Source organism: Clytia hemisphaerica, unplaced genomic scaffold (genome assembly GCF_902728285.1).
Source record: "Clytia hemisphaerica strain Z4C2 unplaced genomic scaffold, Clytia hemisphaerica genome assembly, whole genome shotgun sequence".
NCBI lineage: Eukaryota > Metazoa > Cnidaria > Hydrozoa > Leptothecata > Clytiidae > Clytia > Clytia hemisphaerica.
Genome location: NW_027103851.1, coordinates 2,313,256 through 2,327,003, shown reverse-complemented (window position 1 = coordinate 2,327,003; position 13,748 = coordinate 2,313,256). Strand labels below are relative to the sequence as shown.

The 13,748-nt window shown below is 33.9% G+C and overlaps 2 protein-coding genes and 1 long non-coding RNA gene across 3 annotated transcripts; 1 reads left to right on the top strand and 2 right to left on the bottom strand.

Moving 5' to 3' along the window:
- Nucleotides 1-91: 91 nt before the first annotated feature.
- On the top strand, nucleotides 92-1,911 carry LOC136807767 (uncharacterized). Its single transcript, XR_010846717.1, has 2 exons — nucleotides 92-615; nucleotides 1,172-1,911. It is a non-coding gene; the product is annotated as an uncharacterized lncRNA (long non-coding RNA).
- A 715-nt stretch (nucleotides 1,912-2,626) lies between these two features.
- On the bottom strand, nucleotides 2,627-8,434 carry LOC136807766 (phosphatidylinositol polyphosphate 5-phosphatase type IV-like). The gene is made up of 10 exons (XM_067064385.1): nucleotides 7,044-8,434; nucleotides 6,629-6,726; nucleotides 6,159-6,283; nucleotides 5,729-5,781; nucleotides 5,488-5,554; nucleotides 5,084-5,182; nucleotides 4,266-4,552; nucleotides 3,765-3,901; nucleotides 3,569-3,615; nucleotides 2,627-2,809 (listed from the first exon to the last, which is right to left on the bottom strand). Exons 1-10 carry the CDS (start codon nucleotides 7,479-7,481, stop codon nucleotides 2,745-2,747), a joined length of 1,416 nt encoding a protein of 471 aa, XP_066920486.1. The 5' UTR covers nucleotides 7,482-8,434; the 3' UTR covers nucleotides 2,627-2,744.
- A 3,192-nt stretch (nucleotides 8,435-11,626) lies between these two features.
- LOC136807836 (histamine H2 receptor-like) lies at nucleotides 11,627-12,823 on the bottom strand. Its single transcript, XM_067064458.1, has one exon. It carries the CDS (start codon nucleotides 12,821-12,823, stop codon nucleotides 11,627-11,629), a length of 1,197 nt encoding a protein of 398 aa, XP_066920559.1.
- Between the last annotated feature and the right edge of the window lie 925 nt (nucleotides 12,824-13,748).

Here is a 13,748-nt window from a genome sequence, read left to right as displayed (position 1 = left end):
GACGTCATCTATACGAAACGAGAGGTTAAAAACAATAAAAAAGTTTGAAAAGGAAACGCGCTCTTTTATTTTCGAATTTTCGCAGTTTCCACTTTGCTTCGCAACGACTTCTTCTACCGATTTTCGGGAAGTTATGATTTATTCTTTATGAAGATTTGAAAAAAAAAAACACAATTTATGTTGCGATGACAAATTTTTCTTTTTTCTCCCTGGTGTGGTGTAGTTGGCGAGGGAAGAAGTAAAGTTTTTTGTTCAGTGTAACGAAAAAAGCAATTTTATGAAGTATTCATGATAAATCTTGAGAAGAACCTCACAAACTAATTCCCACCATAGAGGCTTTTTTTAAATATTGTCAACTGAAACATTCATGGCATTTAACACAACGTTACTTTTATTGGTTTTCTTGTTTCTATCTGTGAATTGTTATCATAAAGAATGTCATCCACGATGTGGAGCTATACCTTGGCATGTCGCTGGAATGTGTGATGGCTTGATTGGAAGATGTATATGTTTTTATGGATGGACTGGACCTAATAGCAAATTCAGGATTGGAACGAGAAATAAGATTGAAGCTGATTATTGTTCAGAAGCTTGCCACTACACACATGATTATAGGTAGGGAAATGCAGATGTTTTGTTTTTGAAATTGCTTACTGCGAACTAAAAATGTTTGCCACGACCATGAATGTTTGTCAAAAATATATCTTTGGTTGTAAAGATGAAAATAATATTGCAGATGCTTTTAACTTTTGCTTAGAGTTTAAATTGTGTTTGTATTCGTGTCGAGAAGAAAATTGTTGGATATGATTATCAAATGAAAAATCTTTGAAAATGAATATGAAAACTTGAAATGTCTTTCACGTTGAGCATGTTAACATTGAAGATACACTGATGTAAAAATGGTTCTCAATTTGATTCGTTATAATAACGTTATAAGGCTTTGATTGCCAAAATGTTAAGAACAAGTTAAGGTATTTTAAGGCTTTGGAAACTCGATTTCTTAGGAAAATGGAGAAAAATACTCACAAAATGAAAAAAATAAGAAACATTTTAAGGTTTAAACCTCAAAAATTCAAGAACATGCGAGGACTTCAAAAACTTTGGATGCCCTTACAAAACAAAAACGTGTTTCTCCCTAAAAAAATATTTTATCGGAATTTTATATTTTTAGGAACACACAGTGCGTGTACCGTGGAACAGGACCAACAGAAGCATACAAAGAATGTCAACCACTTTGTGGACATATCATTTTTCGTCACGCTGGAGAATGTTTGAAAGACAAATACGGTAAAGAGACGGGTAAATGTTTATGTTGGTGGGGCTGGACCGGACCTGGGGCCCAATACCGTAGCGACGGACGTATAGAAGCTGATTATTGTGTTTTACCGTGTTACTATACTGTCGGCTTTAGTAACCCAGTCTGTGCACAAGGAATGAATGAATATGTTTGATTGGAAAGTTTTTGCTTGTTGAAAGATAATTCATAAGCTTTGGTTAATTTATGAAGAAGACGTTGAAATTCATTCGCTTTAAGTGTGCATTCCTTTTTGTTAGCATGTGGAGACCATATGAGCATTATTAGAGTAATTCCCTAAAGAGCGGTTTCCACATGAAAGCATAAAAGACCGCACACTTTAAAAGCGAATAGACTGTATAGTTGGATTGTCATGAACTATATGTACAAAGGACTCTAGTTTCATCGTTTGAAAACAGCCAGATTGTCCGAGTAACTGTAGTTTTAATTAAAGAGGAATCGAATTGGGACCAGATTTTGATGTTGACGTTAAAATATGGCAAGAAAAAAATGCTTTAAAATATTTTGATTTTTAAGTAGCTTCTATTGTAATAAATGTATTTTTTGCTTTGACTTTGTTAGCATAATAAAAATTTTAAGCAACAAGAATAGATAAATATTGATTCGATTAGTTTCATTGCGCTCATTAGACAAATCTCCAAAGTAATTGGGGTAATATGGGTTTAAACCAATGAGAAACAGTAAAAGTACCGACAAGCTGATGTGATATATGCCCAAAAGTAATTTGACGTGTTTGATTTTTATCTAGTCTTTTCTGTTCTCTTTCTATATTTCTGTAGGAGAAAAATGCAAAAGGTCATCTGATGGCCTCAATCTTTTAATACACAATATTCACAAATGGCAGTAATAATAATATACAAAATAAAAACCTAAAAAATAAAATATACACAGAAACGTTTTCAAACGATCCCCTAAAACTTCCACCCAAATACATAATAATAATTTTGTACGATACAATGTATATTTTGTTCCTTTAAAAGGATAAAAACAAGTCAGCAATCTGGAGCAGATACTTATTGGATACCTCCAAATATGGACACTACCCATTCGGGACAACCTTCGACTTAAATCATAAAAGTAACGATACTTTTCTCTATAGAAAAGTAATTTCAAGGAACCGATTCTGATATGGGAAGTCTTTTTTACAAAAAGTTTTCATCAGACAAGATCCTGGTTCCATTGTCTCGTCGAAAGAAATCAAATTCAGTAGCTCAAGTCCTTAAATTATAGAATTGTTGGCAATTACCATGACCTCTGATGACCTCTTTATCAGAAGAATAAAGAATAAGAGTGAGAAGGAAGACATCCTACCAAGCCTAGCAACATCGCTTTTACAAATCCCGGGAAATCTTTGGACAGATCGGCAGGTAACAAAATTGTTCCGCAAAATATCACAATAATCTCCTTTACCGTTTGCTCTTTCATGACGTCACAGGATTGTACAGACGTGACTGTTCGCTTGTGAACCAGACGGTGCGTTACGACGCAGGTTAGCTGGAAGAGAGAGATAATCTATTAACGACTTTGTTTTTAAATAAGAGTGATATCGTTTGTTTACTCGTCAATTTTAATTTACAAGTTTTTTCTACATTGAATTGACACGGATGCGGAGCAAGATTTGTCAGAAGCAGAGAAAGAAATAAAATTTTTTGTTTATTCAGCACAATATAACAATAGGCTAACACCGTCATAATATGAAACATGTGTCTGATATCATTTTATGTACGTTCAAATGGTCATTCTTCAAATAAATTTTTATTTTAAATATGTGTCGGATATGGAAACGAGAACACTTATATGTAAAAAAAACCCTTAATATTAACTTTTCAAGAGTTTTACAGAAAAGAACCTGCAAAGTTTGACATGATGTCTTGCTAGAAACTTTTCTGTTGAAACTAATTTGACAAACACGAATTCACTTAATAACAAAAGTGATATTATTGAGCATGCGTCAGACAAGTTGTCCAAAATCTTTCTCTTGGGCAGGCTTTCAAAGCATCTTGGCATTGTAAAATCTTAGAAATTTTGTAAACATTCGATTCAAACAACATTTCGATTTTGGAAGAAGTGGATTGTGGCTAGCCGTGGAATATCTCCTTTTTACTTGACCACTTCAAAACCTTTTTGAACAGAAAAGGATTGACCACAAATATTTCAGGCTTACGATTAAGAAATCTGCAAATCTGAGCCTTCATATGCTTATAAGCATTATGCTTATTATAAAAAGAAAACATTTAACGATAAAGCAAATACCTTCAACGTAAACTTCTCTGTCAAACGTCGCACCATGGACCTGGAAACTGTGTAAAAGAACACAAAATAATTAATAAACTTTTAGTCGTCAAGTCTTTCAAATAAAATTGCCTTTAATGAATCAACAGTAGGATAAATTATGAAAACTTCGAGTTTTATCATGCTCTAGAACTACAGAAGATGTGTTATGACTTACTTGTTTTTATAAGGTTCGACTTCGGATTCGAAAATGCCATAAACAGGTCTATGATCTGATACTTTGATTGTGTTACACGAATTATAATATAAACATTTGAGAAGTGAGAGTTGAGGAGATTTGTAAACAATCCGATCCTAAAAAAAAAGAGAATAAAATATTCGATATCAGGAGTAAAAGAAAATCGTTAAAGTCCTGCAATATACATTTTTGCAGGCAATTACTTCAAACTGCAAAAACGGGGAAGACAATGCCTATTCAATTTAGTGCAACTGAAATATTAGTGGTTAAGTAGATATTTGGTCCCAAATCACAATTAACTTTAATCAAGCCTCCTGTTTATATTAAGAACATGAATAAATAACTTGTATAACGGCTGAAACTTTTATAATACAATAAATTTCAAAAAATCTGAATTGCATTGATTGCATCCAGCAAAAAATCAACAAAAAGTCAATTCAGACAAAAATTAATTCTCATTTATAAAGATGAATTCCATACCGTCCAGGAAGGGACTCTTTTCTTAGGTGATGAATCATAAACATCAGTGTTGACATCGAACTTGTATGTCGGCATGAATGTGATCTCATTCTCCTTAAAACCATGGAAAATTTTGCCACGATCGAAAACCTCATTTAATTGGTCATGTGTTAGTAATTCTCGAATTATGAGTGGTTGATCTCGCGCATGTCTTTTCATGATTCGATCAACTGATTCACGTGACTTCTGTATTCGAAAATTGAAATCACCGAACCAAAATACACGGTCGAAACGGTCAGTAACATCAGCTGGAAATAAAGGGAATATTATCATGATCAGGGGTTTTGTTTTGTTTTTGGTTGGTACGGTAGGCTGGCCAAAATAAAATAAACTCGATTTCTAGATTCTAGGCCGGTGAATTCTTAGCAAGCGCAGTCTTAGCGTAATGTACTTGAGGCGGCGAACCGAACTTTTCGAACGGCGAATTGTAATTTTTTTTTGTGATCGATTTTGGATCGGCGAAACTTTTATAAGCTAGATGAGATGAGGGAGGATCAAGACCTCATTGTGAAGGAAAACTTCCTTTTACAAAATAAGATCCCCAATATGAAATTCGGGGAGGGGCGGAATGAACCTTAAAGATAATCGGTAATCGGTAAACGTAACAAATAGATGATTGTGATGGAAAAATGTTCAACAAGAGCAATTAGGAGCAGGACATAGAGTTAAAGAGTTTAAAATATGATATATTAAAGATTTGGATTGATAAGCAAATTGTTGGCGTGTTTGGGGAACTGATGGGTCAAATGCAAACTTCTATTATTTACCAAATAACTTACAGTTTTCGTAGTTTTTAGTGCCAGGGATGACCGGTAATCGAATACCACGGTTGATCGTCCGATAATCGTTTATACGCTGGCTTAATTTTTCTTTATCCGCTGAAAACATAAAAAGTACCTTGGTTTGAGCTATCGTCATTTTTATGAAAAGACATATTTTATTAGACAATATTAAACCGATAGTCGTTTATGCGCTGACTTAATTTTCCTTTGTCCACTGGAAACATAAAGAGACAAAAGTACCTTTAAAAGAGCTATCGTCATTTTATATGAAAAGTACATATTAACAGACAAATTTTGAGCCACAAAGCCATTAAAATTGTATATCTTTTAAAATATTAAATGCCAGAAAGTTTATCTATAGCAACTTCTGTCATTGGTAATGGCATAAAGGACATACTTACACGTGAAATGAGATGTGATAAAGCACAAAGATGTTCCAAAGATACTGAAAGACATTGCTAATGCTCCCTAAAAAACACATTTGATTTATAGGAAATCGACATCAAAACATAACATCAAAATTATTCCCTGATCAGCCCTGATATCATTGAAAATGCAAAATGCGCTTCAAAATCAAAATATCCCATTGAAAACTGCAAAAACTCGACAACTTTTTTTAGTTAATAAAAGATGATGACGAACCTTAGTTTTGATTTTATGTCCAACACGCGTTGCTATTGTATCTTGTTCAACGCCTGAAATTGATATGATAATAAATTAATATGATTTAGAAAAATTATAATTTCAAATTTTGAAACTTTTAACGCAAAAAATAATGCAAATAAAGGGATAATTAAATGACTTCAATTTAAAGGCAAACAAAAGGGATAATCAGATGGATTGTAATACTTGGTATTTGGGATTCTTCTAGTGTCCTGGCCAAAATCTCAAAATGTTTTTGCCTAATTATTTTCCAAAGTCGAGATATTTAAGTTACAAGTTTTTGGCTTTTAGGATGAAAGCAATAGAATTTCAACGTAAGAACCCTGTAAGAACGTTTCTGTAATCTAAATATCTCAAATCTGATTATCCCTTTAAAATATTGAAACAAAGACGTGCTGAGGAAACTTACTAGAGCAAAACCAAACCAACTCCCTTCTTACGAAAATGGATAGCTGCAAAACACCAAAATTACTTGATTGCATCAAAACATGCGAAGGTCCAAAGGTTTCTTGCAACCTAACTTGCCACTCTCTCCTAAAATTAAAAAAAAGAAGATTCATAACTACTCTTTGTTGCGCTAAAGCTGGTACAATAGCTTTTTTTATGAAACAGTTGAAAAAAATTTCCTAAAAAATACAAGAGTATTGCCAGGCCGAATTCTAGAAAGGCAGGGCAGCGTCAGATAGAGACCAAAAAGTGCACTTTTTCTGCTGTTTTTTTTTCATAAGAAAGGCTGTTTTTACCCTTATTTTCATAATTCAAGAAGGTCAACTCCGGATAACCTGACGCTAAAAAGGTATGAAAAATGGCCTGATTGCCATGAGAATCATACTTATAATGTCTTTCATTTTATGTTAATTTCTGATGAAACCACCTTACCTGAATGGTGTTCCTTCTTGAGTTCCAATGACATAGACATCTTGTAAATAAATACTTTCAGGTGGTAGCAAAAAATCGTCCAGTGATGAAGGTAAAAACTAAAAACAAAAAAACAATATCTGATAATCTCATAATCAACTTGTACAAATTACAGAGTAAATAATTGAGATTAATATCAAAGCTTATTTTCCAAACATGAGATATAAAAAAAGAAACGCTGTTATGAGCATGGTGTAACACGTGCAAAATTTATGACAGAGAATATTAAAATTTATGTCATTGGAGAGAATAACCACAAAATCACACTACCTAAAAATAATAGCCAAGATAATATCATTATATAGCAAAATTTGTCAATTAAGGGAACTGTAAACAGAAGAAACCAAAAAAAGCATCTTTTGTATCATATCCATACCTTAGTCCCTTTCATATTCCAGGTACCAACAAATATCTTCAACTTTTTATCGGGAAGATAATTGCTAATTTCAGCTAGTCTATGATCATTCTTTCGGCTTCTAACAGAATTTGTTGTCAACCTTGGCACTAAAGTTAATATCGTGGCAATCTCTTTAAATGTTTTCCGTTTATTTGACTCAATACTCTCAGTTTTGGTAACTGCATTTTTTGAAAGTTTTGATAACCCATCAATTGTTTCATACAACCCAGTATTGTTTATATTTGACGATGTTCCAGGAATTGGTGGTAGTGGTTTGAACTTATATCCTATTTTTGCTCCTGGTTCACTCTCAGCTTCGGACTCATTTTTGCTTACATGACTTACTTTTTTCAAGCTCATATCAGCAATTGACCTTAGATCTGGCAAAGATCCTGTCCGGTGTAGACTTCCACCCATATTTGAATTAGAAATAAGTATACTGTTAAAGCTGTTCTTGTCAATTTTTTTGATTTTTTAATGGGTAAACTGTATAATGGCTCAAATTTTTCTTGCGTAAGTGTTTGCCCTTCAAGCTGATTTTCATCTTCATCATCAGTATTATCATAAGTATCTTCATCACTGCTAAGACTGCTTACTGATACTGTAAAATCTTTTCCTTCGGTCTCAGATTCCGAAGAAAAATCTCTGAACCTTTCATTTAGTAATTCTGTATACTGATTAATGAGCCTCTGATCTCTTGATATATTGTTCTTCTTGTCATGTGATTTGTTTATTGAACTGTCGGACTTGATACGTGGTGTGCTACTTTGATTTTTTTCTTGCAAGTTTTTTGAAGATGGCTTGTTTAAATCAAAATCATCATTTGAAAGAGTTGGTAAACGATTGTTAAAAGATAAATCTTCTTCCTTAATGGCAAAAGATTGGTCTTCTCTTGGCTGATGTCTAGGCTTTGGATGAACTTGTGCCCTAACTATTCGTCCACTTGGTTTTGGCTTTGATGGAGGGCATGGAACAAATAATGGTTTGTCATCTGTATCATCAACTGTTTTATCATCATCCTCATCGTTTTTATCATCATTTATGGGTCTAACATAATTATTAAGAGATTCGATAACATTTGAGACTCCAGAAAAGGAATCATTTTGTTGAATAGCTCCATCTTCTTGGGTAAAAAATGTATTATTCTTGACTAATTCTGTACGATGATTTTCTTCCCGAGGTGATGAAGGAATACTACTTACGCGTGGTAATTCAATGTTTTGATTGTAGTAAGTGTAATTGCTTCCAGAATGATCATTATCTACATTACTCATTCTAATAGCATTTCGAGTTCCACAATAAATGTAAATAAACCAAAGCCAAATAAAAACAAATCACAGGACCAAAAAATTCATATGAAAATTGTTTATGATTTTTCACAGTCGTAACTAGTGGTACCATTTTGACAATTTGTCTTTTCGTTCTTAGAAGTAAAGGGTGATTTGTATCAAAAAAGCACTTGGATGATCGAGAAAATTTAAAAACAATTTTTTTTTAGGCTCGGTCCTATCCGGCAAAAAGCGCATCCGAAAGAAATTACTACGGAAAAAAGCGGTAACTACTACAAGACAAAATCGTGGTGGTTGTCAAGGGCTTTTTTTCGAGAAAAGGGGATAAAGAAATGGCAACCTAGCAATAAATCACTTTTGTAAAAGTCATTCAAACGTCATGAAAAAAGTACCGTGAGTATCACGCCCGGGGGGGGGGGGGTACTAGGGTTGGTGAATGAGGGGTATGTGCGGACGGGACCTCCGAAAACCGACCCTTAGAGAGACCAAATTTTAGTGAAAAAGTGACCCTTAGAGAGACTTTTTCGAAGAATTTTCTCTGATTTTCAAAAATTTCCTACCCTTAGTGAGACTTTTTTGTAATTTTTTCTCTCAAAATCAAAATTTTTTTCTGAAAATCGTGATTTTTCCAACCCTTAGAGAGACTACTTTGAAATTTCCTGATTTTTGTAACCCTTAGAGAGACTTTGAAAGGTGAAAAACCCGACCCTTACAGTCCGCACATATACCCAGCACCTATTTTTGCCTAAGTACCCCCCCCCCCGGGGTATCACGGCTCAAATAAATATCTTTTCTGATGAAAACTTGGCCTCTGGTACCCAAGGTAGAAAAAAACAAAAAAAGTATAACTATACGGAAAAAATTCTGCAATCCTACCGTAAACTGTAATACTAAACTACTATGGAAGCCGTTTAGCACAAAAATGACTGTAAACCTAGGTTTACAGTTCTAAACCTAGGTTTACAGTTCTAAACCTTGGTTTACAACTTGAAAACCTTGGTTTACAACTTGTAAACCTAGGTTTAGATATGTAAACCTAGGTTTACTTCGTTTACGCATAAGAAACTTAGGTTTACAAAATAGTTTCAACTGAAACTCCCGCCCTTTAACACCCTTTGATGTAGGTTGTTTTAAAATATAGAATATAGAATTTCAGTCAGGTTAAAAAAGGGGTAATTTTACCCATATTATAATAACATTACCCCCGTCTTTTAAATTATATCATAATTTCTCCCAGATAATTTGAAAAAAATACATTCATCTCCTGCTTTCTTTCTAGGTATCTTCGTGATGCCTGCCTCGCGTGCGCTTTTCAAAATGGCAGATCATTTATTTCCTTATTTACTAGTCGTTTAGTCTATAAAATCTCTTAAATCAGCGTTGTGGTTTCCAGCTATGGAATTTTTTACTCAGTTTCGATTGGCTGAAAGAAGTTAACAAAAACAAACGCTGATTGGCTTAACGAAATTTTGATTGACAGGTTTACAAACCTAGGTTTGCAGTCTCTAAACCTATGTTTACACATTAACTTAGGTTTGCAGGCCTGCAAACCAAGGTTTAGAGCTGTAAAAATAGGTTTAGAGACTGCAAACCTAAATTTACAGGCTGCAAACCTAAGTTTAGAACTGTAAACCTTGGTTTAGAACTGTAAACCTTGGTTTGCAGTCATTTTTGTGCATATTGGCTTCCATAAACTACAGCAGTTAAAAGTATATACCGTTCTAAAGATTACCCGGATTTTTGGGTATTTTCTTTTTGGTCAAAGACTACTCAAATGAAAGTGTAATGCTTGGCAGCTACTAATGAAATCAATGCTCAGAAAAAAACGTTTGATTGTAGATACGGTAGTACGGTATTTAACAAAAAAGTTAGACGGTATATTATTGTTTTTATAGGTCTCTATTCTTCTTTTGAGTTCACAAAACGACACGTGAAGCTTATATAGAACAATTTAGCCACTGGGCGATCAACCTGCTCAGCTTTTAGCAATTGTACAAAAAATCGAAAGCGTTGATAAGAAAATTACCTAATCCCCTAATACACCCCTGTGTCGTAGACCCGCTAGGACCCCAGCCCCACTGGAAAATCTGGAAAAAATTTCGTCCCCAGTAGGAAAATACCCTGGAATTTTAGCCCCACTGGGAAATAGACTTATATTTCATTCGCACTCCAAATTAAGGGCTCTGACCATAGTCGAAAAATTGATTTTAGTATTTGAACATAAAAATTATGTTTTAGGTTCTTTAACACTTTTAACAAAGAATTACCTTAATAAATTGCTTTTTGATCAAGTCCCTTAAGAGTAATTGAGAATTTGATTGCAAAAATGACGTTATGAACTCCCTATGAACTTTAAAAAGACGTTAATAATAATATGTTGCATTACCTTCTTTTATAAAAAGGGCTAAGTTTTAATGGGTAATTAATCTTTTTGTTTCGAAGTTTTTTCAAACTGTCCACAAAGAACTGAACTATTTAAAATTTTTCGGAAAATTTTTCTAAATTAATGCATCAAAAGTTATGGCTGTTTTTCTATGAAAAATTGGGATGAAAAATAGGTCAAAAAGCACTATTTTTAAGATTTTGAGACAAATAAGCTTTTAGAAAAATTTTCCGAAAATATATTTTTAGTTCGGTAAAAGGTACACAATCTACCGCCAAAAAAAATTCAAAATGTTTTTTTCTTCGCCGAAAATAAGCTCTTCAAAGTTGAAATACGCTCCTTCCCAAATATCTTCATTTTCTTCTTCATCAATTTTTTTCATTGCAATTCTTAAATTTTCAGATTTAAGGATAATTGGCCTAACAGAAAATGTATAACATTTTGTGTGCTACATCAAGTAGAAATTTATATTTTGTACGTGGCAAATATTAAAAACTCACTATGGTCAGAGCCCTTAAATGTTTAAAAATTGCACTCCGAAACAAACCTTTGAACAATATAATTTCTATCCCCATTCGGATTTCAATATGAATTTTTATCCCCACTGAGGAAAAAAGTTCCATTGGGGCTGTGAGACAGGGGTGTCCTAATGATGAATGAAATGGAATAGAGTCTATGCTATTATTTATAAGCTTAGTGATGGACACATGTATTTGAAATTCCAAAAAGGTAAAAAGAGTGTCGGAGGTACCGATTCATTCGCCGATTCTGATGATATATGTATTATATTTTTTAAAATATTTTTGACATTGAAATGAAAACAGGGTAATTTGAAATTCAATTATAACTAGTTTTAAAGAATTTACAATCCATAAGAAAATAATATATTTTTAAAAATTTGAAGATGCACACGAAGATGTTTCAGTCAAATAATATGGATCTTCTTCATCAATGATTTTCACCAAAAGTTTATTTTTCAATCGTCTCTTTCCATCGCTGAAACCTGGGAATGAAGTTGCTTCTCTTAAATGTTCACATTGCTCAGTTGAGATTACAACGTTAGTTGTTGATTCTGTTGTGCCACAGTTTTTCATCAATACGAAAAGGAAGATGAAAACATTTGATACTAATCTCAGCATTTGAATGATTTCAAAGACTGTGTTTACATCATTGAGTCTGTTCGATTTATTTTGCCATTTGGTATTGCCTTTATGTGTCAAATTGACGGATTGGACGAATACATGGAAGAAATCTGAGGGGATGACCAGGAAAAGTTGAGTTAAAGCTATGACACCAGCGATGTTTCTTCTACAGTTGGTCTTGGTCGAGTTCATGTGCAAATTTTTGGAAATGACTTTCTGACACTTAAGCAGAAGGTAAACAGTTACTGCCAGCATAATAGCATCTCTTACAAAATGAATGGATGATGCTGCTAACTGGACACCATGTGCACCAACAGACAAACAAGTATTGATCTCTTCGTTTTGGATGATTTTCAAGGTACTGGCATAAGGGATCTCCATCAAGACAGCAAGAAAAATGATAACAAAACACCAACTGAGAATATTTTTTGAAGGTAAGTTTGCAGGTGATTGGTAAAACGGTCTGGTCATTAAAATATATTGTTCAAGTAACATCATAATACAGATACCTTGAGAAGCAGTGATTGAGAACTGGTTTAAAGATGGTAAGATGGTGCAACCGAAATTTCCAAACTCCCATCTTTGGTAATCATTGATGACTTGGTAAATTAGTAATGTGGGTATAAAGAAAGATGTGATTACATTGATTCCACATAAGAGTTTGAACTGGTTTGTCAAGATTCGGATTTTATGTTTCATTCTTGATGCAGCGAATATCAAACCAAGATTGCCAACAACTCCAGTCAACAGAACACAAGAGAAAATAACGATAACCGTCGTATTGGCTGATGTTAACAAATAGAATGATCCAGAAGCATTAGGGATGTCAAGACTCTCTTCTGGCGTTTGTTTTGAAATTTGTCCAGAGCTTAAAGTTTCATCTGTTTTGTTGTGAATATACTGTTTATATAAAGTACTCATGAAATTATTTGATAAATATGCCATGATGAACAACCGTACTCCACTGGACTATACTTTTTCACTCAGATATTCTTTTCGTCTTGATTGTAGAGATATCGTGTGGCTAATACCTCCGATTCAGACTGCTCAATCCGATTAACAGCAGCTGAGTTTATGAAATGAAGCTTTTGGTACAAAACACTGGTTTTTATTCCGTTCAGAGTTAATCTTCTTTAATCCTACACCCTTTATTTAGGCTGCTAATTTTACACCGATGTATTTATAGGAGGTGATTACAAGAAGGGGAGGGACTTTTAAGAGATCGAGTTTTTTCGAACTAAGTCTGATCACGTCTGTTTACTATTTACAATACGCGAGAGAGACAATCTCAAACTGTAAACACCAACCATGATGGCTCGTTGTTAATAGCAACCTTTTACACGCACAGCAAGATGGCACCTCATGACTTCAAGAGGTCGACGCGAGGGGACGAACTTTCCCAAACTCACAACAAAAACACTTTTGTGTGAATGACGTCTGATAAATCTTTTGGATAAAGATATATATTGAAATTGGTAGGATTTTTAGATGAAGTCATCGTGATATTACATTCCCTTAATCTGTTTCTATGAAGATCTTTTACAAACAAAGAGAACCACGTACAGTCGCCTTGTTATCAACACCCAACCTTTTCTCCTTTCCATGAGAAATGTATACAATAGAGTCTCTTTAACTCGAACCTTTATAACTCGAATGTCTCCTTAAGACTTACTCTCGTCCCATAGTTACAATGCCTTGTATACATTACTCCATAACTTGAAATTTCCTTAAAATGTACTTAAAATGTATCCTGTATCCTGACCATAGGCAAATCCCGGTAGCCCTTCTTGCCCAAGTACCCCCCCCCCCCGTGAGTTATGTAGACTCCACTGCATCCTGCATTGATAAAGTACATTTTTATACATCTTAA